This window comes from Scardinius erythrophthalmus (genome assembly GCF_964197995.2).
Source record: "Scardinius erythrophthalmus genome assembly, chromosome: 11".
In the NCBI taxonomy this organism is placed as follows: domain Eukaryota; kingdom Metazoa; phylum Chordata; class Actinopteri; order Cypriniformes; family Leuciscidae; genus Scardinius; species Scardinius erythrophthalmus.
Window position 1 is genome coordinate 14,361,732 of NC_138231.1, and position 27,853 is coordinate 14,389,584.

Consider the following 27,853-nt stretch of genomic DNA (forward strand, 5'->3'; position numbering starts at 1 on the left):
GTTATGTGGCACGTCGCACCGACTAATATGGTCCTTTGATGTTACGTCCTTGCAACATGCCAGTTTGGTCATTACTCATCACGTTCTTACGACGTACCACTATAACGTCGCCACGACGATTATGGGAATCACAAAGTTACGTCACTGGAACGTTATGTGGTACGTCGCTACGACGAATATGGTCCGGTCCGGTTACGTCTTCACAACGTAACTGTGTTAGCTGGGATAAATAGTGAATGACACTTGCAAACTGCTTGCACCCTGGATGCTGAATAACAGCTGAAATTAGATATCAAAACATCAAATAAAATAATATTAATTAAAATAAAAAAAAACATTTAAAGGATTTAATTGAGAATAAGAAGGAGGAGCAAAGCTTGTAAAGTGTAAAATATTGTACTTTTTTATTTACAAATGGGAAACGAGTAAACAAAATAATGTTAAATAAATGGTAATGGCAAAGATAATTTTGAGGTGATTACGAACACAATACTGTTAAACCAAATGCAATGTTGTTGAGGGGTTTTAAAGATGTTCTGATGAGCACTGTACAAACCAACAAGGGAAAATATGATACTTTGGAGTGTTCCATTGAACCAAATTCAAACAGTTCCACATAGATTTATGATAGGTTAAATAAATTACATTAAAACAAATTAATCTTAAAAGTATCCTCCATGACAGAATAAATGGAACGTGAAAACTAAGGTGTGTGAAGATAGGGACCAGTTGTTGTGGTAACCACTGAGGGCAAATGGAACCTGATTAAATTTTAATGAGGCTGTGTCCGAAACTGAAGACAGCTACTGTGCTTATTCGCTGCCCAGTCAGTCAATGACCTAACAACATTTCTGCGTAAAGAAAAGAAAGTTTCAGGCAGGCTTCCAAGGCACCATAATGTCATGTTTATTTATCAAGAACAAATTCAATAACTTAAGTTAACGATTAAGCAGTTCATAGTAGTCTCTAGACTTGCTGTGGTAGTCAGTGTTACCAGTGTTAAACGGTCTTTGGCCGTATACCGATTACATTACTTGCCCACCATGGCACCGCCCACACTGTTGTTTTGCTTTTTTAAAGAAATAAAAACCATTTAGTTCAGTTGGACAATGGATACTAAACATTATAGTGAACAATTATCTGAAAGCATGTGCTCCATTAAGCACGAGCTGCAAAGTTGCAGCAAAGTGCAGCAGGAGTCAGATTTCACTTATCACATGACGAGAGTAAGGAGAGATGACTGACAAGACAATGGTGGAGGATTTGGTGCACAACATATCCTAAGCATCATTTACAAATATCGTATCTCATAAAATGTGAGGTCAGTACCGTCGCTCCCTATACACAGAGTACGCATGATCATGAATTAAAAAAGCCAAAGTGAAAACAGAGCGCACATTCAAAAGCAATTTAAACTGGACTAACCAGCGAACCGATCTCATTGCACAGCATCTGAAATGCTGTTTTGGTTGTTCTAAAATGCCTGAGCAAAGTCTCGTCAAAGTAGTTTGGTATAATTACCTCCCTCCCAGGACTGTGTTACACGACTGTGTTCAGGGATCTGCCACCGAAAGCAAGATAACTTTATTGATAAGCGCTCTAAAGTGCAAATAATATGAATTTATCAGTGGCTTCTCTTACTGCAGCAACTTCCATTTTTCTTAGTGATATTTTGCCCCAGTTTATCAGGAAGTGACAATTTTGTTCTCTTCGGCTCACTGGATGGAAACGGTGCTTTTGTCGCATATGTTTTATGCAATATTCCAATTTTGCACACAAGTTAAATTTGCAACTTTGGATGGAAACAGCTAGTGACAAGTTGTACCTCTAAAGGTACAATTTTTGCATGGTTTCTGACAGTGCTATAAACAAGTTTAGCTAAACTTTAACTCTGCAAGATTCATTTCTGCAGCAATGCATGGGATCAAGCTTCCGTAACTATAGTGTAATGTATGTGTAAAGTACAATTGGACCTCTAGTAGAGAAAATGTTACGCAAATATTGGATTTCGAACATGCCTTGGTGACTTCCTACATCTGAATACTGTACGCAAATGTAGCATTTTTCAGTCTTTGGACACAGCCTAAGTATGGGGTAACAGGAACTTTTAAACCTGAATAACCATTTCTCTTCCACCATGGAAAAAACATCCATACTCAAATATCCAAAAATACTTGGTAGCGGGGAAACTTTTAACATTTAACATTTGGTAGAAAACACAAAACTGTAATGTGCATTATGTGTAAAATATTCTTTTTAGATTAACATCTAGTACTTTGGAGAGGACACAATTCTCAGAGATTAACAAAATGTTAAATCAATTTAGTATCTTAATAATCATTGAAAAAAAAAAAAAAACAAAAAAAAAAAAAAAGGAAGGAATCAATTTCCCTTGCAGTTTGAGATTTTAAAACCACTAGAATAAGAAAGACACTCTGATTTATTCCTCCATCTGGAACACGATCACATCAGCAGAGGAGAGGACAAATAAAGCACATACATTCTCAAATCTCAAATATAACACACAGACATAGCGATTCGTTTTATGCATTGGCACGCAGCCAAACCCTTCATAGTTGTCTGCTTTATCCTTCACGAAGAACGTGTTCCTCAACGCGACCATAATTGCTATTTTGCTAAGTAAAACAAAAAGATGAGCGGGGATAACAAAACACAACATGAATGAAAAAACAAACAAAACAAAAAAAAACCCATAAACAAGCATCTTATATTTACACTGAATACAGGCATCATTTCATTATAATGGTTATGGCCACAACCCTGAACAAAAGCATTTCCACATCCTCCCTCTCCCAACTTTACCCACAATTCCCCCTGTTTACCTACCCAGCTTGCTCATGTATACACCCCTCAAGTTGAAAGTCTGTGCAAATTGTTCAGTCTTTAGTCGACTAGGGCATGAGGCCATAGGGGAGTAACAGGAGCTTAGGTGAACTCATGAAGCTGTACATGCCTCCAGTCAGGAGGGAGTAGAGGGGACTAAAAATGGCCAGGGGAGGAGAAGATCAGGGTGAGTCCAGGAGGCTGGGTTTAGAGGTTGTCTCCAGGCTGATACTGAGGTTCAGTCGCCGTGAAGTAATCTTCGAGGAAGGCCTGCAGGTACTCAAAAGTGGGCCGCTCTTCTGCATCTTTCTTCCAGCACTGAACCATCAGCTCGTGTAGAGAACTTGGACAATCCTGGGGACTCGGCATCCGGTAGCCACGCTCCACTTGTTCTAGTACCTCCCTGTTGTTCATCCCTATCAAAAACAACAGAAAACTCAATAAGAGACAATTTCAGCAGAACAATGCTTTTATGAGTGCCAACCAAGGGCGTAGATGGGCCTAACGGGCATGGGCTCGCCCACTATAAACAGGCCCCCCAGTTTTTGTTGAAATATTATATTTATTAAAGTATTGTTGTTTCATTGATTTTGATAAAACTACAAACATTATTATAAAATCTCAAATCCTAAAATATTGTATAATAATTATATACTGCTTGATAAGTTTGATTGACATCTGTGTTAGGCAATTAGGTGTTATCCAGGCTGTCTCAGGCATTTCACACCTGTGAGTTATTGTGTTCTCTCCCATTCAGTAAAAATTTGCAGTTGTGTGTTAGAATTTTGCTTAAACTTAGCTTCTGTTTATCTATTCAAAAAAACGTCTAAAAAAAGTACGGTTTAAAACCTGTCCATTAGCCCACAGGTAACGACAACACTTTTTAATTTCAAGCCCAGGAGTCTCTGGCTTATTCTGTAACGTAAGGAATTTTGTTTTGAAAACAAGGCGGAGTAATATCTTCACTAGAGGGAGCGGGGGCCGGTGAGAGGATTTTTCACGAGTGAAGATATTACTCCGCAAAGTCGAAGTGCTCATAAGCACTTGCTATGGTATTCCGCCATACAATATAGTTATCCATTTTACACGCTTAGAAAAGCGCAACGTTTTGTTTTGTGTCACCGTCCTAGGTCGAGTTACACTACGCGAGTAACTGTATTTAAATAGGGAAAACGTGGAGGTGTTTGGTAGCTTCTCTGCTTGGCCCATATTGAATGAACTGAGTGAACAAAGTTTCGCCGCGCGCCAGAGCGATTGAGTGCACGCACTGAGACGAGAGAGGTATGTATCAACTCGTCTTAGTTAAGGGAATAACATAGTTTAATATGAAAAGACGGTGGAGTATCCCTTTAAATAAATGATTGAGCATTGTATTTTGGTTCACGTGTCCTTTACGTTATGTTCCCCTTTCTGCCAAATTTACATGGGTTCATAACAGAGACGAAAGCCACGTCGGCTGTGTCTGGGCAAAAAATACAGCCGACGGTGAACTAGCATGTACGTTCTGCGCATGCATGAGAGATAAAAATGACAGTAGTCATTTTTGACAGTAGTATTCGTCATTCAAAAAATAGGAACTTGAACTAGTAATGTGAATATACAAACCGTAAACAAACCAGTGCTTGCTTACCATTTTGAATATGAATCATACTGATCAGTTTGTCTTCACTTATATTAATTACATATGGCCATGTCGTTATGAAAATATTAGTGTATTGGAATGCTCAGAAAAGATGAAGATGCTGGTCTTGTCTTCGTTGTTGGCTTTGTCACTTTTGTTTTTTTTCTTCTCGTGCACTAGTTTACAAAGAGTTTTTTGACACCAGGAAAGTTTTTTGAAAGATGTATTTTCACAGGTACAAAAAAGTGCAGTACATTGGACAGATATTTCCATCACAGTTTTTTAGCATTCGTGGAAAATCATATATGGCGACTACATTGACAAAGGTCCATTGCACATAGTTGTGTTAGGGATTTAGAACAAACCACTTTTCAATTTTTTTTTTTTCAAAAGTTTTGTTTTGTGGATGATAAAATAGGTGATTGACAGTGACTTTTTTTTTTTTTTTTGACTTAGGCCAATAAACAACCATCCAGAACAATGTAACAACAACATCACTAAGAGTACGCCTTTGCAACCATATAGCAACACCCTAGTATTGTAGTAGCAAGTTTTGCACTGGCATGCACAACTACTAAAATCTAGTTATTGTCGGAATTAATTTAGTGCTAATAAAATGTAATCATTTTTGAACCAAAATGACTAATAAAGAGATCCACAAACTTATGCTGCAAAGTGAATTTTGCAACAACGACTGGGGAGATAAAAACAGACTAAAACTATCAATCAAACCAAAAAATGCAATATCAGATGCCCATTTTTGAAGATATGAGGGCAGGACAATAAGACCTGCTTCTCATGATTAGTGATCTTGGAACAGAACTACACGTATGAAGCCAGAAGATTCATCATCACCATGAGGGACATGACCACATTTCAACAACTGAGAGAGAAACGCCTGCAAACATCTGTGGATGACGCAATACTGTGTCGACTCAATGGCATTTCAGACCTCCCCCTTCATTTCTCCCCTACATTCCAGCTAAGATCAAGGTTTTGTTTTTTGTTTTTAGAATTTGTGCAGATCTAATTCAACCCTGGATCACCATCTTCAGCATATTTTAAGAGTCTGAGTGTGATTAAAAGGGTGGTTCACAAATTTTGCACAGATACTGATAAATGATTCATCTAGTTGATCTAATTACGGAGCTACTGCATTCCCAGGACATGTCAACATGACTTGTTCTGAAAAACGTTAAGGTGTGGAAAGAGCCAGTCCGAAATAAAATGAAAAACTAAAATCTGAGACTGGACATGCCTCAGAAATTAGTCAAAAGAAATGTATATCAGCAGATATGTATCAAGGTATGTGGCAGCAAATATCTTTAAACACCTTTAAATGTTTAGTCATGTCTTTTGGTTTACAGAAACAATAAAATATCATAAGCCGAGGCTTCAAAAGACTATTTTTGAATGCAGGTTATATATATATTTTATTTATATACATATATATTTTTTTTGTTTGATGTATTTTAAACTGTTAAAGGGTCACATTAGTAATTTCACAATACATCTAGTGATCACTCAAAGCAACTGTTTTAAGATTTACCTGGATATGGAACTCTGCCTTTAGTGACCAGCTCTGTAAGCAGGATTCCAAAAGACCAAACATCGGATTTAATAGTGAACTTCCCATACAGAGCTGCCTCAGGAGCCGTCCACTTAATAGGGAATTTAGCCCCTGAAATACAGACATGGGAGAAAGAAGATTCATTAAAATGAAAGTGCACTGGAATTTCTAAAAGACATTGTCTCAAAGACAGCCACCATTAAAGACTTTGAAATCATGACATCAAAATTCACTTTTATTAAGTGTGCTTGCTGAAAGCGCACACTTATTGTTCTTCTTAAGTTTTCTTATTAAGTGTGCTTGCTGAAAGCAGCACACTTACTGTTCTTCTTAAGTTTTCTTATTATTATTATTATTATTATTCCCGGGAGAAAAATTTTGGCCAGCTCCTGCGCCTAGGCCCTTTGAGACAGAGACACCGTTCCAACTTTAAAACGTACGGTCAGTACCGGTTTAAGTTGCTCGCGAAGATGACATCACGAGTCCATGTCGTTTGTCCGCCACACTGGATTGAACAGAAAGCGAAACTAAATTTTCACAGGTCACAAATTTAGTCCGAACTTCACGAAACTGGACGTACATGATCCTTGGACCAAGCCTCACAAAAGTTACTAGAAGGATTTTTGATTTTCGGAAGCGTTTGCCCGTCACAGCCAAACGAAATCGGCGGCGTAGTCGCCAAAACAGGAAGTAGTTCATATCTCAGGAACTCTATCACGTATCGAAACCAAACTTTGTACATTAACTCAAGACTCCAATGTGAGGATAATCTGCGCGACTCCGTCGTTGACTTTCTTTGATGACATTTGCTGGGTGTTTCTAATGAGCGGTTATTGTCAGTGAAGTCCACTTCAACTGATATACCGTGCTCAGGGAGTAGGGGAGCAGTGAACACTGCATATGGACCCTGTCGAATGGAACGCACATTAGATGTGTAAAAACAAGTGGAAAGCGCGAGTGCGCCGCTGTCTCCTTTCGCTTGTTCTCCTGTGGCGTCTGGCGTCTGTCGTTGCTATGCGGCAACCATGAACTGCGCTCTCCATGATGACAAGATCTGTGTCTGAAATCGCTCCCTATCCACTATATAGTGCACTATTTAGGGTGTCGGCCATTTTGTAGTGGTGTCCGAATTCTGAGTGAACGACATCATTCCCTACATTCTTCACTACTTTTATCCACAATCCTCTCTGAATTCGAGTGTACATACGATGTACACTTGCTGAGACACTATTTCCCACAATCCATCACGATAAGGCGATTGAGCGCGAATGAAAAATAAACAAAAATGCCACCATGGCAACGGTGCACCCGAGTTAGAAAACAATCATTTATAAGACCAGACGCCTGGTTATTTATTTATACATACCGTTAATGTCTATATTTGAAAAATCAAATGTGTTGTGTAGTGTTTTGTTCTCTTTTGTTTTCACATATAAATTAAAAAAGTAAATAAATATGACAAGCAAGTGTTTTATTATCTTTTTTTTTTAATCAAATAACGCAATAAACGTGAAAAATACATACATGCAATGGTTACATACAATTCACACAGCCACAAAAAGGAAATATTAAAAATGGGTAGGTAATGTTTATGACAAATTGTCTGAGCTCTCTCGGCGCGTGATAATTATGTCAGCGTCCAAATTCTTTGCTGATGTAGTGCACTCAACTGCCATTCACTATGTAGGGATTAGTGAACGAGTGAGCGGTTTCAGACACAGCTAAGGAAGTATCAGCAAAAGATTACTAGATTTCTAGCCCTTGCATTAGCTTTACTACTAGATATATTTATGGAGATGAAAAATAATAAGGCGCCCTGTACAGCTATGATCAGCTTTTCGGCCGAGCATTCAATGTTGTTACGCTGCAAGCTGATGGTTCGTTGCTGCCGCGCTCTATCACTCGCACACCATAAAGAGCAAATTGTTTTTTAATGTTTCAATTTCGTGATTAAAATGACATAATTAGGAAGCGGATAATTTCTTCATAAACAGCTCATTATGACTCAATGTTAGAATGCTGCACCTACACTCGATAGTGTGAATAAGATCAGCGCAACGCAGACCACTGCATTGACAGGGTAAAACACATGATCTGTCTACGGCTAGGGCTCAGCGGAAGATAGAAAATGCCGGTCCAGCGCTGATTGAGGAATTAAATTCGAAAATAAAAGACAGTTTGACATCTTTTTTCTCACATTCTCGCATTTTTTCTCGCATCTATCCACTACCTGCTAACGTAAGTGCACTGCACCCGAGCAAGCACACTTTGCAGTTCCTCCGGAAATGCATTTTTCTAGTTATTATTATTATTCCCGGGAGAAAAATTTTGGCCAGCTCCTGCGCCTAGACCCTTTGAGACAGAGACAGCATTCCAACTTTAAAACGTCCGGTCAGCACCGGTGTAAGTTGCTCGCGAAGATGACATCACAAGTCCATGTCGTTTGTCCGCCATATTGGATTGAACAGAAAGCGAAACTAAAGTTTCACAGGTCACAAATTTGGTCCGAACTTCACGAAACTAGACGTACATGATCATTGGAGCAAGCCTCATCAAAGTTACTAGAAGGATTTTTGATTTTCGGAAGCGTTTGCCCGTCACAGCCAAACGAAATCAGCGGCGTAGTCGCCAAACAGGAAGTCGTCCATATCTCAGGAACTCTGTCACATATCGAAACCAAACTTTATACATGAACTCGGGACTCCAATGTGAGGATGTACAAGATCTGAATTTTCTTTCTTTTTTTTTTATTTCAGGCTAATAGACAAACCCATTTACCTATGTCTATGCAAGAGTTTCACCTTTTGATGTTAGGTAATGCATTTAGACAGTAGGTGGCACTGTTGTATTACATTTCACAGAGCAGCCAAGTCAGTGTATAGACTGCATTCGTTTTTACCAGGTTTGTCTTAATAAATGCAGGCATGAATTTCGTTTTTTTGCATTGGTCTATTTTAATCATCTTAATTTATTAATATATACAGATTTGTATGCATGAATTGTGCATTTCCAATCCTCAAAGCAGTTAATAATAAAAAAAAAAACTTTATACAAAATACATCATGCTCTTCTTCGATAACCGAACAAACAATTAATTGTCTGTGGCTGTGTTTGTGCGCGCGGGAAATATGCTGCGCATAACAATAGAAAACAAGGAGAAACGCACAGTCTCATGCTCAAACAATCAACAACATCGCTCTAGAGGTGCGTTGTGGACTGCGAAGTGGACTTCACAGGGTATTCCGCCATCTTAAGTTAGAGTCTAATCCGAAGGGAGCGAACATGTTCAGTTCGAAGGGCACTGCGCATGGCATAGGGAATAAGGGAACATCGATACATCACTTCACAGGAAGTGGAGAGCGATGATCACACACCCAACTGTCATTTCGTGCATCAGGTCATCACCAGTCAGAACGGTCATAATAACTAACGATGGAGGAGTTTACGTATGTGTGTAAGTAATACATTTCGCCATTGTTATACAAATGACAGTATTTTTAACGGTTATTGTTGTGAATATTATACTATTTTTGATGATTATAATTTACCTCAGTGAATGCAGCCAGCTTAGCTAGTTTGTGAAGTAAAGTGATTTTATTTTAGGTAGTTGTAAAATAGTGCAATATAATTGTAAATATATAATATAATAATAAAAATTAAAATATGAATGTAGTCCTATATATATTTGTTATATCATAATCTGCGCGACTCCGTCGTTGACTTTCTTTGATGACATTTGCTGGGCGTTTCTAATGAGCGGTTATTGTCAGTGAAGTCCACTTCAACTGATATACCATGCTCAGGGAGTAGGGGAGCAGTGAACACTGCATATGGACCCTGTCGAATGGAACGCACATTAGATGTGTAAAAACAAGTGGAAAGCGCGAGCGCGCCGCTGTCTCCTTTCGCTTGTTCTCCTGTGGCGTCTGTCGTTGCTATGCAACCATGAACTGCGCTCTCCATGATGACAAGAGCTGTGTCTGAAATCGCTCCCTATCCACTATATAGTGCACTATTTAAGGTGTCGGCCATTTTGTAGTGGTGTCCGAATTTTGAGTGAACGACATCATTCCCTACATTCTTCACTACTTTTATCCACAATCCTCTCTGAATTCGAGTGTACATACGATGTACACTTGCTGAGACACTATTTCCCACAATCCATCACGATAAGGCGATTGAGCGCGAATGAAAAATAAACAAAAATGTCACCATGGCAACGGTGCACCCGAGTTAGAAAACAATCATTTATAAGACCAAACGCCTGGTTATTTATTTATACATACCGTTATGTCTATATTTGAAAAATCAAATGTGTTGTGTAGTGTTTTGTTCTCTTTTATTTTCACATATAAATTAAAAAAGTAAATAAATATGACAAGCAAGTGTTTTTATTATCTTTTTTTATCAAATAACGCAATAAACGTGAAAAATACATACATACAATGGTTACATACAATTCACACAGCCAAAAAAAGGAAATATTAAAGATGGGTAGGTAATGTTTATGACAAATTGTCCGAGCTCTCTGGCGCGTGATAATTATGTCAGCGTCCAAATTCTTTGCTGATGTAGTGCACTCAACTGCCATTCACTATGTAGGGATTAGTGAACGAGTGAGCGGTTTCAGACACAGCTAAGGAAGTATCAGCAAAAGATTACTAGATTTCTAGCCCTTGCATTAGCTTTACTACTAGATATATTTATGGAGATGAAAAATAATAAGGCGCCCTGTACAGCTATGATCAGCTTTTCGGCCGAGCATTCAATGTTGTTACGCTGCAAGCTGATGGTTCGTTGCTGCCGCGCTCTATAACTCGCACACCATAAAGAGCAAATTGTTTTTTAATGTTTCAATTTCGTGATTAAAATGACATAATTAGGAAGCGGATAATTTCTTCATAAACAGCTCATTATGACTCAATGTTAGAATGCTGCACCTACACTCGATAGTGTGAGTAAGATCAGCGCAACGCAGACCACTGCATTGACAGGGTAAAACACATGATCTGTCTACGGCCAGGGCTCAGCGGAAGATAGAAAATGCCGGTCCAGCGCTGATTGAGGAAATAAATTCGAAAATAAAAGACAGTTTGACATCTTTTTTCTCGCATTCTCGCATTTTTTCTCGCATCTCGCATCTATCCACTACCTGCTAACGTTAGTGCACTGCACCCGAGCAAGCACACTTTGCAGTTCCTCCGGAAATGCATTTTTCTAGTTTTTAAATGTCATTTTTTTTCCCCACCTAATATTGGACAGGAAAGTAGGGTTAGAGACAGGAAATAATCAGAGACAAGAGAGAGGAAGAGGACCTGGAAAGAACTTCGAGCCACCCAATATGTGCTATTGCTCTGAATTCAAATGTATTTCTTAAAGTCCCCCTGTGTTGAAAATCAAGCATTTAATGTTGTTTATATGTCTCTGTGGTATTTTTAATATGCCTTAAGTCAAACCATGTTCAAATTCATAAGTCAACAACATTGCAGAGCATTTCCAATCAGGTCAACGTGTGATCATCAACAAGCTGGAGTGAGTGGAGGTGGGGCTCATTTGCATATTCATAGAACCACGTATACTAAATGAGGCAAGGGTGTAGAGTTACATTCAAGCTATTTTAAGGCATGAAGATTTTTTTTTTCCAAGGAAAAATGAAAAATGAGTTTTAAGGGGTAAAATTATTGACTATAGAGGGACTTTAATATCTTTGGTAGTACTGTGCACATTAGATCTTTTAGATCTTCATTAGATCTTCTGAAACAACTTTTCTTTTCTGCTGATGTAACCAATGGTGTGTGTTGACCAACAATATCAAAGTTCACTTCTCACGATCCAATCAAATCTCAAACTATAAAATCAAGTACCATCCTACAATAATTTCAGCTGAATATTCTGTATTAATTGTGGAGCTCCCACTGTCAGTGGTGTAGCCTGAACTGTTTTTTTCAGGGATGGCCAGGTATGAACCAGTGATTTCATTGGTGTGACTAAATCAATAAATAAATATTACCTGTTTTCAAATCTAGAGAAAATCACTTAATATGCATCTAACTGTGTAGCCTGTGTGGAATACATCAAACTGATGTGGAATGGAACACACATAAAGCCATGTAGCTACACCTCTGCCCACTGTGCCTAAAAATGTTACCTTTCCATATGAGATACGACCTCTTTTGCTCTAAAAAATTTATTAATTTGTAAATTAATTGTGAAACTGTTTGTTTTGAGAAGTGGCTGATTCCGGCACCAACAATATGGCAGTTGGGTGGCAGAATTTCTGTGCACGATGAACATTTAATATTCACATCAGCTTCACAGGTCTTCCTGCCGCTTGCCCTTCTTACAGAAAATAAATTGTGACCTTTCAGGTAACTTTTTTCTGAGCAGTTCCTTGCTCTGCCGCAACCTCTTTGGCTGCTAATTCTCTGCACCTCAGGAATAGGATAAGCGGTCTGTCAATGAGAAATGTCTCTTTATCTGCTAGAGGCCAAAAATGTGGGAGGGAAGTTATTCAAATCACAGCTTAACTCTTCTGAGGAGACAGCATCCCAAGGACTGGAGTTGAGAAACTCTGAACTAAGATATTGTATGTCTTCAGGGTATTTAGAGAATTATAAATATCATCTTCTACAAAAAAAAAAATTACTTTTGTGTTCTGTGAAAAAAGTTGGGTTTGGAATAATATGAGGGGAAATTACAATTTTTTTTTTTGGGTCAACTATTTCTTTAAGAAGTAGTTTCCCATGCTTCAAGATCAGCATCCAAAACAATATGTATATGTATGTTTCTAGATGGTCTGTAAACACCAACTATGATCAACAAGTCTTTAAAAATTATTTTACATTACTTTAACTCATTTAAAATAATTTAAGCAATTAAAAAAAATAAATAATTATAAGTTATGCAAGATTCAACTCGATTTTTTAAGTCAGTTTAATATAATTTAAGTTTCAATGATTTCAACGGCCAATTTGATTATACTTAAAGAGGCAGCAACTGAATTTAAGTTTTCAAGTTGAAATAGTTTTTTTTTTTTTTTTTTTTTTTACAGTGGATGAATGTGCTTACCTTGTCGGGCAGTGTACTCATTGTCTTCAATGAGTCTGGCCAGGCCAAAGTCAGCGATTTTACACACAAGGTTATCGCCAACCAGAATGTTAGCAGAGCGCAGATCTCTGTGAATGTAGTTCATCCGCTCAATGTAGGCCATGCCTCCAGCCACCTGAATATATACAAACACTGGCACTGAAATATTGTGAGCAAAGTCAAATCCTTGTGGAATAAGTGCTGAGGTTACTATAGGCCAAACTAAGAAAGGCAGCCTTCTGAGCATTACAGTGCTGATACAGTAGCTACATAGAAATGATATAACTTCATGAACACAACAGGGACCAGAACAGATTCTTTTCAGATCGAGTGGCCCAAAGCAGTTATTTTCATCCTGCTGTACTTGTTACATCATTGATCTACAGTAGCCTCAAAAAGTATTTTAAGCAGTAGTATACCTATTCTTGCATCATTTAAAGTACAGTAAAATATATCTGTGAATGGTTTGTGTTTTCTTTCTTTGAAATACATGGTGGTTTGCTGTTCTCTTATCGAATGCATTGAAATTAAGTAGGGAAACACCTAAAGATTTGTTTAAAGATACAGAACAACTTACTGAAATGAATCATGTCTCATGTTATCACTCAATCAGTGTTTCAACCAAGACGTCAATAATTCAGCTTGTAGTCTATACAATTTAATTTAACATTATATTTACCTCAAGAAATCTATTCAATGTCCATAAACTCATTAGTTAGCAAGAACAAATAACTCTAGAGAAGAGCATTTTGCTAAATGTGACCCTGGACCACAAACCCAGTCACATGTCGCACGGGTTTATTTGTGGCAATAGCCAACAATCCACTGTATGGGTCAAAATTATCCATTTTTCTTTTATGCCAAAAATCATTAGGATATTAAGTAAAGATCATGTTCCATGAAGATATTTTGTACATTTCCTACCGTAAATATATAAAACATTTATTTTTGTGAGTGAATGCATCACAATCGCCAACATAAATGCACAACTTTAAAGGAGATTTTCTCAATGTTTTGATTTTTTTGCACCCTCAGATTCAAGATTTTCAATAGTTGTATCTCAGCCAAATATTGTCCTATCCTAACAAACCATACATCAATGAAAAGCTTATTTATTCAGCTTTCATGTGATGTATAATCTCAATTTAAAAAAATTGACCCATATGACTAGTTTTGTGGTCCAGGGTCACAAATATATGCATTGAATTACATATTACTAACAGTTTAAGTAAAAATATAATGCATGTCTTCATTATTTAATGTATATTTTAATAAATCTGTCATGCAAACAAGTTATTATATTTCATCAACAAACTGGAGTAGAAACAATTATGTTATTAAAAAGTTGATGTACAAACATTTTAATTGCACATTTTATCACTCAATTTTAGCTGTTTTAGAGAATTTTCATTTCAGTGCATTCCTAACCTAACATTCAGTTATTTTTAAGTTTGTCCAAATACTTTCTGGACCTCTTCTACATGAGGTTTAATTTGTATTTAACCCGGAACATTCCTAAGAAGGGCTATTTACACAGAGAGTGATGATGTAGTACCTGGGCTGCCATGTCGACGAGGTTCGGCAGTTTCAGCCCCCGTCCCTCCCCGTCCTTAAGAAAATCTAGGAGGCTTCCTAAAACATGCAATGTGCAGATGTTAGCTTCATGGACAGAAGAGACATTTCTGCTACAAGATCATGTATACGCATGCCTGCATAATCACAGATAAACTGTAATTAACATCATATTCCCTTGTTGTTCTGATATAAAAGTGTCTGATGTGCTGTTAACATATTCTGATGTTAACAAAATAAAGCTCCTTCCCCAGTCCACCCAGACCCTTTATTGAAAGTAAACCGCAAAAAGTCTTGTTCAGAACTCTACAAAGTGTTGATGTCACAACCATGAGCACATTAACCGATAACCATCAGCACTTACTTTACATATCAAACCTCTTAGTAAGCATCGACTTGGCTGTCCTGATGAATGACAATAATAGTATACAGAGATTAGCTGATTATAACAGTCCATTTTGTAGAACTAAAAAAAACAGTCTGTTTGAACAAATTTAAATACATGGATTTTCATTTATTTTCCTTGAGAGACGGTGGATTTTGGTCTTGATTATGTTTTTGATGCTTAATAACATGTGGAGTTCAGGACTTTTCCATCCACTGTCCATTAGGTTTTCCTTCAGTATTAGGTTAAACGTCTGTTTCCTCCATTACAGCTCTTCAAATTAAACTTAGGCCACTATAATTTCTTTTTCTTTCTGTCCAAATGTTTTGAGGCATCAAGTGACAATTTCTGAACACATTAGAACATCAACCTTCAATCCTGATTTATCTTTAATTGGATTTTTTTTTTTTTTTTTTTTTTTGTCAGGCCTAGAAAACCCATAAGTGTTGTTAAAATAGATACATTCTATGCCTGTCCTCTGGTTAAGCCATTCTCTTCACTTTTACGATGAGAACAACTGCTGACCTTTGCCCATATACTCAGTGACAATGTAGATGGGTTCCTCAGAAACCACAGCATAGAGCTGCACTAGTTTATCATGTCGTAATTTCTTCATGATCTGCGCTTCCTCCAGGAAGGACTCTGGAGACATGGTCCCAGGCTTGAGGGTCTTCACAGCCACTTTAGTGTTGCCATTCCATGTGCCTGACAGCAAAAAACACACAATTGTCAGTCAGTACAACAGCACAAAGCCCCTAGCCGAACAGCATGCCACAAAATGACTTTCATGCACCCAGAAAATATTAAAACCCCTCTTGTTCATGCAAAATTATTTTGCAATTAAAACAGCCATTATCCCACAAGTACAGTCATGGGAGAATCCACTAAAAATCTATGTATAGCATTGTTAATTTGTAGTCACTTTCCCTTGTAAGGAATTAATGTTAAATGAGGAATTGACTGCATGGTCTATTTTTAGCAGTTATAACATTCCATCATTTGATCATCATTTGATGAACACTGTAAAAAAATGTTTTCGTAATAAGCATTTTTTTGTCTTGTTTTCCAGTAAAAATATCTAAGCATCTTTAAAATTCGAAAATATTATTAAAAAAGAAATAAAATAAATACTTGAGAAGCAAAATAGTGTAAGATCATAAGACTTCTTTTCAGAGAATATACTGTATATTGAATTTGTCTCATTCTAACCTACTTGGAAAATTATTTTATAAATAAAAAAAACATAAGCATATGTATAGATACATTTGCTTGAATTTTAAAATAGTTATATATAAATAAAATAATTTTGTTACATCTGAGATTAAATCAAGAAATGTATTTGAAGATATACAGTATTCTGAGAAAACGTCTTAATATATTTCTTATGCAATCTAAAGTATATTATCTTATTTTTAGGACGCTTAGATATGTTGACTTTATAACACAACAAAAAAATTGTGATTGAGAAAATGATCAGAACTACTGCTTGTCAATAGAAAATAGATTACAGATTACACTGTACTTGTCATTTGTGGCTGTTTTTCTGCAGGACACAGTAAGGAATTTCAACAGACAGAAAACAACACTAGCCGATTTTCCACCGTCGGGCCAAACCGTTCTCTTTGATTAACCATTCCATTACGTGACGATCTGATCCATCCAGTACAGATATGGTTTCATTTTCCACTGTGGATCTGATAACAAAGCTCGTTGGAATGTAATACAAATACATCAGTCGTTGCCTTAGTAACGCAAGGGTTTACAATTGAAATGAGATGTAAATAGAACCACGGTATGGAGGATGATCAGATATTTCTTTTAATTTTATTATTCATTTGTGTTTACGTCGCTTAAATAGCACGCTTAAGGCCAGTTCACACCAAGAACAATAACAATAAAGATAACTATATTAGCGTCTACATCAGTGAACGATATTGTTCCGTTTATTCTAAGCGTGTGCTTGTCTGCCACTTTATATGCTCAAGCTCGTTACAGCAGGATGGATTCTGATTGGCTGTCTATGTTTGTATCGTTCATCAGCTGGATAAAATTGTTCTGAACGTGATTCCAAAGATATTGTTTCTCTGTGCCGTTATTATTATAGCTATGGTGTGAACTCTGCTATTCTTTAATATTAAGAACGATTTTTAGAACTATATCTTCGTATCTGGTGTGAACGGGCCTTTAGCCAGCTACAGAGCAACTAGTAGCCAGGCTACAGACAAGTGACCATTCCTGAGTGGCGACATCCTTACACACATTCTACCAGCACAGTTCAGTACGGTTAGACAACCGTGCCGAGAACTCCGGGCAGAGAACGGTTTGTAATCGTGCCATTATGTACCAGGCTCAAGTGGAAATACAGCTGGAACCAGTCCTTACCGTTCTTAGAACCGACGGTGGAAAAGTGTCTTTTATTAATTTTACAACACTGGAATTTGCTTGCCTTTAAATGACACTGCAATGGTGGATATTCTATTTAAAATGTCAAGTTTGTAACTAGATATTAAAGCACTTCCCCCTATCCCAACTGGCCCAGCACAACTTCACATTACAGAAGAAAATGTTACAAACATCATCTTGTGTTTACTTGCAGGCGATGTCAAGGTGGTACTAAAATGGTTACATCAGATGCGGTGCTTGGTTTTTAAATCCACTGATCTACACACACATTGATCTGTGTGACTCTGCCCATTAAAAACTAAATACCAGCAGTGTCCTAAAGGCAATAATAATAAGAGGCAGATTCAGGAGATATTTTGGGATGCACATCTACAGGGAAAGTGTTTGAACAAGATCGCTTGTGATTAATAAACATCCATGACTCAACTTGATACTTACGGTTCTTATTCTTACCTCCATTCAAATGACATGATAACCACATGTAGAAGAATCACTGAAGCTCTTACAGTAATTATCAAAACCAATCGGCACGTGTGAAACATGTGCACACAAATTAGCTATAGTTTGTCTCTCACATAAAATTTGTTCTCGTGAATTATTTAATAAGTTACTTTTTTTGCAACATTTACATCTATGATGAGTTCACATGTTCATCTAATCCTTGAGCATGGTATGGGTAAACAGAAATGGCTTGCTTTCCGTAATGAAGAGGTACGGAGCCCCAAAAGGGACATGGTGGAGGAAAAAATATATGAGATGGGAGGAAAAAATATATGTTTTTGCATTGAATGAAGTGAGCAACCAATATGACTGGATTAGATGAAAATGCTTCTTCCAAACCTAAGTTTGCGTGGAGGTCAGTGAATGTGGGAGAGGAGGCGACTGTCTTACCACACCAAACATCAGCGAAACACCCGGCCCCCAGCTTCATTTCCAGCGTCAGAGACTCGCGGACGATTTCCCAGGAATCATGGCTAAGTCCCACCGTATCAGGGGTGTAGTCAATACACACGCCCGTTAAATTAAAGCACAAACCATCTGCACTCTCTATAGAGGGGAGGAGTAGAGGGGTTAACTAGTAGGACGGCGGAGGACATGCACTGAGAGAGAAGGAGTGTGGCTGTGATCTTCTTAGAGGGTCGCTCACTTCATGATGTCTGAATATTTCAGAGATGGATGTAATAGATCCAATCTTTTCGGTATACGCTTTTATTTTAGGTTAAACGTAACTTAGGCTTTAACGAAAACATTAGTGTTCTGATGTTGGCACTTACTGAACTTATTGTTTAAGTGCAGTCCCACGACTTGAGACTAAGGTGATAAAATCCTGCCCTTCAAATTTGCTGTTACGGCATAACACCAATAACCTGGTAACTTTTATAAAGAATGATAACTGAAAGAGTGGTCACATGACTATTTATAACCAGTAGTTATAGATCCACCTAGACAAGTAGTTTCAGCTCAAAAAGGATGATCTGGACAACTTTATGACTAATTATAACTTGAGTTTTACTGGATGATTTAAGTGTTAAATTCATCATGAAATGAAAATTATGATCGCCTAAACTTCTCTATTGTGATGAACTGTATAGTGAAATAGGCAGGATTTTGTCCAACAGGAATAGATTTGATTGTCGGATCGCTGTTGTTTGCTAATTGCTGGGATTTCAGTGACAGGTGGTTGGTTGTCTTTTGATTAAAGATTACGAGGGCACATGATTTATTTATTTTTTTGATAATGATGTGCTTGGAATAAATACTGCAATATTTCATAAAAAAATAGATTTCATAAAGACAAAAATACAAGTTTCAAACTTTGCCTTCTAAACATTCCAGAACACTGGCCCAGTTTACTTCCACTGTAAGTGGGTTTTTTCGGCACAAATGCTTTCGTTAGAGCTGAAACGTATTAAACCTGGAAGATCCGTAAATCTATTAGCTTACACATTCAGACATTTGTAAAGTGACTCCGCACTCACTTCGACCTCACTCCATCTCCCTCTCTGGCCGGTTGTTGTTTAGCATAGTGGAAGGGCCATACCCATCCAAACCTCCCCGAACTGGCCGTTGCCCAAGCGCTTTATGAGTTGCAGTGACTCCCGAGGAATCTCCCACACATCTTTGGTTTTGACAGACAGGTCAGTGAGCCTTGGCATCCCTTTGTGGCAAGGGACGACCAAGCGACAGCAAAGCCCTGCTGCCCGCTCTGAGCACGCACACAGACACAGAGAAATATACACAATGTCAGAGAGAGAGAGACAAAAGAAAAGCATCAGAAGCACGGAAGGAAGCAGTACAGAGTTTCAGCATGACACCTGCAGATATAGGGTGCAATATGTGTAGCTTGTGAGCCATGTTGCATGTTTTCTTTTCAGTGGCCTCTGCACGTGTCTTGTGAAACACTAAATGTTACTGAACGCTCTTAAAGTCCCCTTGTAGTCAATAATTGTATCCCTTAAAACTTATATTTGATCACCAAAATTACATATTTTAATGTTTTTTCCTTAAAATAGCTTGAATGTACTACACCCTTGCCTCATTTGGTATACGCGGTCCTATGAATATGCAAATGAGCCCTGCCTCCACTCACTCACAGCAGCTCAGTGATTTTTGAGTTCACTGCAGTTTTAAGGAGAAAATACTGTTGACTTATGAATTTGCACATGGTTTGTCTTAAAGCATATTAAAGACACCACATAGAAATATAAACAACATTAAAAGCTGGATTTTCACAACAGGGGGACTTTAAAGGCACAAAAATACTCTTTACTGTGCGACAAAGACTTAACGACTTTTTTTCCCAACATGATCTTTAAAAAAAAAACTACAACAATAACTAAAACCTGGTAACCGATTGAAAAAAAAACAGTGGTGGTTATCAATCAAACAATCAGTCTGAGCGGCCTTATAGCACCTTTTGAGATGTTTTCCCCTCATTGATTGGCAATAGTGTTGGGCATGCCATTTGGACTTGTTTTGACATTTAACAAATGGTTAATGAGTTAATTTTCCAACAACGCTACAGCAATGTTTACTCCGGCCTGTAAAGCTGAGATAACAGAACACTTCAAAACACATCATTTCAGGAATCGGTCACTGAGTACCATCTGCTCTGAGCTTGTATCCGGAACCCGAGCATGTATCCGGCCATTAGCAACCGATTAGCATTAAGCTTTGTATCAGTAGAAACCCGGTAGTATTTTTGAATGACCGTGCTTCCCTCCCTCATGTCCCCCTGAGACAAGAGATTTCTGTATTGTGTGTCTGAAAAAAAAAAAAACCCTCAGATGATGCAAAAATCGTCATTTTGCGTCATTGGAGTCTTTTCTGGCCAGAAGCTAGAGACTACAGCCAGTAGTAGGAGCTAGTTCCGCATGTTTTCACGATAACATGATAAAACGGTGTCTTTTCAGTTTCGAGTCAACTAGTAGCCTAGTTGTATAATTTCTTCCGATACTGCCCTCTGTAACCGGTAGACGTGGCTTGGGAGTGGCCTCGTAGGGCAGCAAAGCAAGTGCATTCTGGGAGTTGTTGTCTTTCATCCACATGAGCCAAAAATACATTTTCTGGCTTTTCTCAGTCTAGAACGCACCAACTTCTAAAATAATTTCACATTTCTACTACATAAATAACCCAATTTAAATACACATTCATCTTTCCAGTGGTGAAATATCCCTTTAAGTTCTGGTGTACATGTGGAATTCAATATGGGTCAAAATTGGTAGTAAAATAATCATATAATTATCCTATTATGGTACAATGCATTTTATAAAGGTTTAGTTCACCAAAAAATGAAATTTCTGTAATCAATATCCTAATGTCGTTGCAAAGCCAAAAGATTTTCATTCATCTTCAAAACACAAAAGAAGATATTTTAAATTGAATTTCTGTCACTCCATTGAAAGTCCAAAACTTCATTATTTGTAAATTACTTGTGACACGAGAACAAATCAGAAGTCAGATTGGATCAGAACATTCAGAATATTATCCAGTTCCATCTGGTTGGAAGTCGGAGTCATCACGCCGGTATGGTGTCTGTTAATAAGGCTTGGATTAAACCGTATAGATCACAATATATCTATGAACTTTTTGAAGTGTTAACGTTTTGGTGTAATGGAAATTCAATGGAGGGACAGAAATCTCTCAGATTTCATTAAATATTTTCATTTGTGTTTCAAAGGTGAATGAAAGTCTTACGGGTTTGGAACGACATGAGGATGAGCGAATGATGACATTTTAATTTTGTCTGCAGTGTAAGGGGTCGTTCACACAGAACGCATATAAAAACATGAGATGCAGCACTCAGGAATGGTTTAAAAAAAGCACAGCGCAGAATGCAAGGGTCTCGACACGTGATTTTGAGACATGATGCAATAATGGAAATAACAGAAATAGTCAATCAGCAGAATAGATAGCTAATATTTTTGGCTATTTCCTGGCTATGACATTTCACCTTGATAAAAGTTCGCTGCTCAGAGAGTTGCCATGCCAACTCGCTACTGACAACAAAAGCTTGCAACACTTGCCCCGCCTCCGGGGTCTTCTGATTGGTCCACTGTTTTAGAACTGACATTAGTGAGCGGCGCTGCGTGTAAAAGTTGAATTTTTTTTAATCGACACGGCGGTCGAAAAAACGCAACGCTCATGTGAAAGCGCAAGGGTCATACACGTCCGTCTACAGTGTGTTTACATAGAAAAACAATGGAAAAGTAGCATTACTGTGCAGACTGTCACACATATCTGTATCTGCAATGTATTGTCCTGAATAAGATTAAAAAAAAAACGTATGATTAATAATTTTGATGATACATTTTTGTGAATAAATGCAGAATAATTTAAGAGTCTTCATGTCTTTATTAAGATTAAGATTTTCACCCACTCCAAGTTGTTCCCTAGCTACAGTAGTAAGCAGCTAACATTGTATTATTTGGTGCATCTGCATTGTAAAGTAATGTGAAACGAGACCTGGGGGACAGAGGTAGCTGATGGAATAGCGCTAAGGTTTAGACCAAGCAATCGAAGCAAATGTTAAAAAGACTGCAGAGTCTGCTTTCAAATGCACTGCTGTACCAAGACAAATACAAGAATCTGCTGCTGAAACTGAAGCCGGTCAACAATGAGAAAGTGTTCAGCTAAAGCAAACACAGCCTTAGAGTAGCATCAACAAAGCTACTGATACGCAGTATTAAGCTAATCCTGATGAATGTATTATTATGAGTATCTGTGTGCATGTTTGTTCTCTGGGCTCAATATGGGAGGTCATGGAAGAAGCAAAATGCACACGCTATCTAAAATCCATGCGACTCATGCTCTATGCATTAACGGTCAATATGTTAACTGGAGCATAGTCAAAGTACATCCTATTGAGAGAGAGAGTAAGCACTCAGTTGAGGTTTTCTGACTGACTGGAGCAGTGCTGTCTCCTGAAGGAAGCTGCAGAAGCACTGTCAGTGGCATTATGGGATATAAGTTATAACCATGCCTTTGCAACTCTAACAGGCATCTAAAAATTATCTTGAGTTAAAACAATAATCACCTACAATAATTCTGCATGTGTTTCTTTGTGTTGGGTCTGTGGAATGAGAAGTGTGTGTGTTACCTGTGTAATGCTGGACCAGCTGTTGAAGGGTCTCAAACTGAGCTCTAGTGGTGATGTAATATCCTCCACTGTCCAGTTTACGGATTTTATAATGTTTCACGTGGTCCCCCTTCACATCATCCCAGTCCCGGATAGACAAAGAGAAGGCACCTGCCACACAAACACACAACAGAAGCATTGCTGTAGTGCAGTGTAGTAAAGTGCAATGCAGTAGATGGTGAACCAGAGAACCAATTATTTATCAGAACTGGTTCCATGGTTTAAAGAGTACTGGAATAGAATGATGTTAGTTCAGTGAATGATTCTCACAATATGCAAATGTATTAAAATATTTAAATAGTTTGAGCTAGTAATGAGACTGACTCGATTACATCATTCGTGTTTCATGGGAATGACGGGATTTTCATGCTCTACATTTTCAGTGGCTTCTTTTAAAAGTTCTTCTTTTTTAGTGAATCAAACACAACAAGTACTCAGTGTAATTATAATTAGAGAATAGTCTGTCACTAGTATTTTTTTAAATAAATATAAATCTTAGAAATATGTTACCACATTTTGTATAATACATAGTTATCACCAATTATTCGATTGCATTTTTGCCGCCTCTAAAAATAAATAGTTTTAAATGCTTTTTTTATTGAAATAATCATTGAGCATTTGGCAATGAAAATTTCTTTACTTTTTTTGTGCTTAAAAAAAAAAAAAACTGTTAAGAAACCAGAAATGTGTGACAAGTGATATTTCACCCAAAAATGAAAATTCTGAATTAATTTACTCATCCACATGTTGTTCAACCCCACAGAAGATATTTTGAAGAATGTTTCAACTTTTTTTGGCCACACAAAGAAAATCCAAAACAACACTGGAACCCATTGACCTTTACGAGACATAAGGGTGACTAAATGATGACAGAATTTTCCATTTTGGGTGAACTGGCTCTTTAAGAGAAATCAGAATAGTAACCAGAATATATATATTTTTTTCATTCTTTATGAAATCGCACCCCTAAGAGCAGTAAACAGTAAACTTTTGGGTACTGTACTCAGTATATGGTGTACAGTAAGTGCGTGCTGTTTATTTTTTATTTTTTTTATTCTTCAGATTAAAGACACATCTATTTGACCTCGCATTCACATAATACATTATAGACTTCTATAATTCAATGTTAGGCTGCATAGATTAGATCAGCCGGAACCGGGAACACTTCCCATAAATCCTGATGTACTCGTTACATCATAAGAAGAATGGCATCTACGCTAATTTTAGTGTCTTTGTTTATCCCGAGGTTTTCCCGCAGCCTGCCGGATCCAGGCCGTATCCAGATCTGACGAAGGACCTTCACCTGGACCTGATGACAACGCAGTGCTGAAGTGCCAACTAGTCTCTCCCTATGGAGGATCCCTTTACCACTCTACAGATAAAGCGTTTTCGGGAAATTCGTTTCGCGTACCTACCCCGAAGGTAAAAAAAAAAAAAAAAAAAAAATTCTGTATCAAAATTTATAAAGAAAGACCAGTACTTTGTTTAGGCTTGGTTTGTAGGGAATTTCAAACCTGCGCACATATATTCAAACGCACATAACTATAGAACCAATTCTTAATGCGCATGTGAATGCCATCAGCGTTTATCACAGGTTCGCGTTTAAAGTCTGTGTAGAGAGAATGGTGTCGTCTTAGCGGCCCCTTATTTAATAACAAATGATCGTTGCGACGGAAGCGAATCAATCAAAAATAACTTTAGCTGAAAAATAACTTTATTAAAGAACCGCTATAAAGCCAAAACAATCTCTGTTACCATAAATTATACGTTTATCTCTGTAAAGCTGCTTTGAAACAATCTATATTGTTAAAAGCGCTATATAAATGAGGATGACTTGACTATTACCTTTAGTGGTTTCACTCTCACGGATCAGGTAGGTTCCACGCGGGTTCCCCGTTGAAAGAAGCTGCCTCTCTGCATCTTTACGCCCCAACTTTCCAAAATACCAGCTGAGAGACAGAGAAAGAGGAAATTATCAGAATGCCAAGTCTATATTGTCTTAATTCTGTTGATCAAGTCAGGACTGCTTGGATCTTTCTGTTTACATAACAGATTGAATGCATTCTTTCTGAACATTTTACTGTATTTATGTTATTCATAACGTGAAAATCTAGGAACATACACTGAACAAAATTATAAATGCAACACTTTTGTTTTTGCCCCCATTTTTCATGAGCTGAACTCAAAGATCTATGTACACAAAAGGCCTATTTCTCTCAAATATTGTTCACAAATCTGTCTAAATCTGTGTTAGTGAGCACTTCTCCTTTGCCGAGATAATCCATCCACCTCACAGGTGTGGCATATCAAGATGTTGATTAGACAGCATGATTATTGCACAGGTGTGCCTTAGGCTGGCCACAATAAAAGGCCACTCTAAAATGTGCAGTTTTACTGTATTGGGGGGGGGGGGGGTAAACCAGTCAGTATCTGGTGTGACCACCATTTGCCTCACGCAGTGCAACACATCTCCTTCGCATAGAGTTGATCAGGTTGTTGATGGTGGCCTGTGGAATGTTGGCCCACTCCTCTTCAATGGCTGTGCGAAGTTGCTGGATATTGGCAGGACCTGGAACACGCTGTCGTATACGCCGATACAGAGCATCCCAAACATGCTCAATGGGTGACATGTCCGGTGAGTATGTTGGCCATGGAATGTTGGAATTGTGTACAGATCCTTGCAACATGGGGCCGTGCATTATCATGCTGCAACATGAGGTGATGGTCGTGGATGAATGGCACAACAATGGGCCTCATCCAATATCTCTGTGCATTCAAAATGCCATCAATAAAATGCACCTGTGTTCGTTGTCCATAACATACGCCTGCCCATACCATAACCCCACCGCCACCATGGGCCACTCGATCCACAATGTTGACATCAGCAAACCGCTCACCCACACGATGCCATATACGCTGTCTGCCATCTGCCCTGTACAGTGAAAACCGGGATTCATCCGTGAAGAGAACACCTCTCCAAAGTGCCAGACGCCATTGAATGTGAGCATTTGCCCACTCAAGACGAACTGCAGTCAGGTCGAGACCCCGATGAGGACAACGAGCATGCAGATGACCTTCCCTGAGACAGTTTCTGACAGTTTGTGCAGAAATTCTTTAGTTACGCAAACCGATTGTTGCAGCAGCTGTCCGGGTGGCTGGTCTCAGATGATCTTGGAGGTGAAGATGGATGTGGAGGTCCTGGGCTGGTGTGGTTACACGTGAACTGCGGTTGTAAGGCTGGTTGGATGTACTGCCAAATTCTCTGAAACGCCTTTGGAGACAGCTTATGGTAGAGAAATAAAGATTCAATTCACCGGCAACAGCTCTGGTGGAAATTCCTGCAGTCAGCATGCCAATTGCACGCTCCCTCAAAACTTGCGACATCTGTGGCATTGTGCTGTGTGATAAAACTGCACATTTTAGAGTGGCCTTTTGTTGTGGCCAGCCTAAGGCACACCTGTGCAATAATCATGCTGTCTAATCAGCATCTTGATGTGCCACACCTCTGAGGTGGATGGATTATCTCAGCAAAGGAGAACGCTCACTAACACAGATTTAGACAGATTTGTGAACAATATTTGAGAGAAATAGGCCTTTTGTGTACATAGAAAAAGGCTTAGATCTTTGTGAACTCAAAGATCTAAGACTTTTTCTATGTACACAAAAGGCCTATTTTGGGCCTATATAAGGCTCATGAAAAATGGGGGCACAAACAAAAGTGTTGCGTTTATAATTTTGTTCAGTTTATGTAAACTCAATCAAAAAAAGAAAAATGGATGGCTGGGAAAAGTTTTTACAGCTGTATGTAAAAAGGCCTTACATATGACATCAGAAAAATGCAGACAACATCTGCAAACTTGCATCACTCAAGCATCTTCCTCTCGTTAAAGTTAAGCGTGTTAGACTGAGCCAGTATCTGACATCAGTCTGGTTTTTGAAAATGTAATGAGACATCAAAACTGACATCATTAACACACAGTGTAACCAAAGACATCATAGAGGAGAAATCAACATAATTAAACATTTCATTTAGAGCAGAAATGTACCTGCTGTCTAAAACAAAAATCGTGTCTAAAAGGTAGTAACAAACTTAAAGTTGTGTTTTTTTTTTTTTTTTTTATTATTTTTCATGATAAACTGTTTACTTGTCTGCCCTGTCTGCCTCGCTGCCTGCTGTGAGTGTGTTTGCTTCGGTGCTATAAGCTTCGTCTTCGCCTCGTATTTCTTTGTTTTGAACCATCATTTACTACAATTTCTAGTTGTTTATACTACTACTAAATACAGCTTACTCAACATCTCCTGACATCGTTAGCTTCCGTTACTACTAGCACAACACGCTAGTAATTCGCTAGCCTGTTAACGCGCCACCTGTGCGCTCAGCTATTTTTTATTTATTTTTCTCTCGCGCACCCTCGCCTTTGAGTTCATAAAAAGCTCAGATGAGTAAGAATCAGTCAACAAACACGGTGAGTAATGTCTTGTCCTGTTATTGTCACCTGCACTTCATGTCACATGTTTAGCATTGCCTTCTCTGTTGGCAATATAGGATTTATATGTGATAAATGCAAGGAGTCAGTTAGGCTGACAGAGAAGATTTCAGAACTAGAGACACGCATCCAAACTTTAATTGAGGATGGTAAGAGTGCTAGAGCTTTAGATACTATTTTGGATGCGCCTAGCATAGTGAACTCTTTACATGGTGCGGTTCCAGCTGATTTAGTGCCTGCGCAGCAA

At 38.1% G+C, this 27,853-nt stretch overlaps 1 protein-coding gene across 3 annotated transcripts in view; it reads right to left on the reverse strand.

Annotated features, from left to right (window-relative positions):
* Positions 1-381: 381 nt before the first annotated feature.
* fynb (FYN proto-oncogene, Src family tyrosine kinase b) overlaps positions 382-27,853 on the reverse strand; it is a 248,552-nt gene continuing 221,080 nt past the window's right edge. The window contains exons 6-13 of one of the 3 annotated variants that reach the window (XM_081378766.1): positions 24,965-25,068; positions 23,081-23,230; positions 19,523-19,687; positions 15,604-15,783; positions 14,677-14,753; positions 13,104-13,257; positions 6,015-6,146; positions 382-3,260 (exon numbers count right to left, since the gene is read on the reverse strand). In XM_081378766.1, the coding sequence (XP_081234892.1) occupies positions 3,052-3,260; positions 6,015-6,146; positions 13,104-13,257; positions 14,677-14,753; positions 15,604-15,783; positions 19,523-19,687; positions 23,081-23,230; positions 24,965-25,068 (1,171 nt within the window). In that variant the 3' untranslated portion in view covers positions 382-3,051. Of the gene's footprint in view, positions 3,261-6,014; positions 6,147-13,103; positions 13,258-14,676; positions 14,754-15,603; positions 15,784-18,372; positions 18,529-19,522; positions 19,688-23,080; positions 23,231-24,964; positions 25,069-27,853 lie in introns of all 3 variants that reach the window. The other 2 variants (XM_081378767.1, XM_081378768.1) reach the window with 2 other exon arrangements.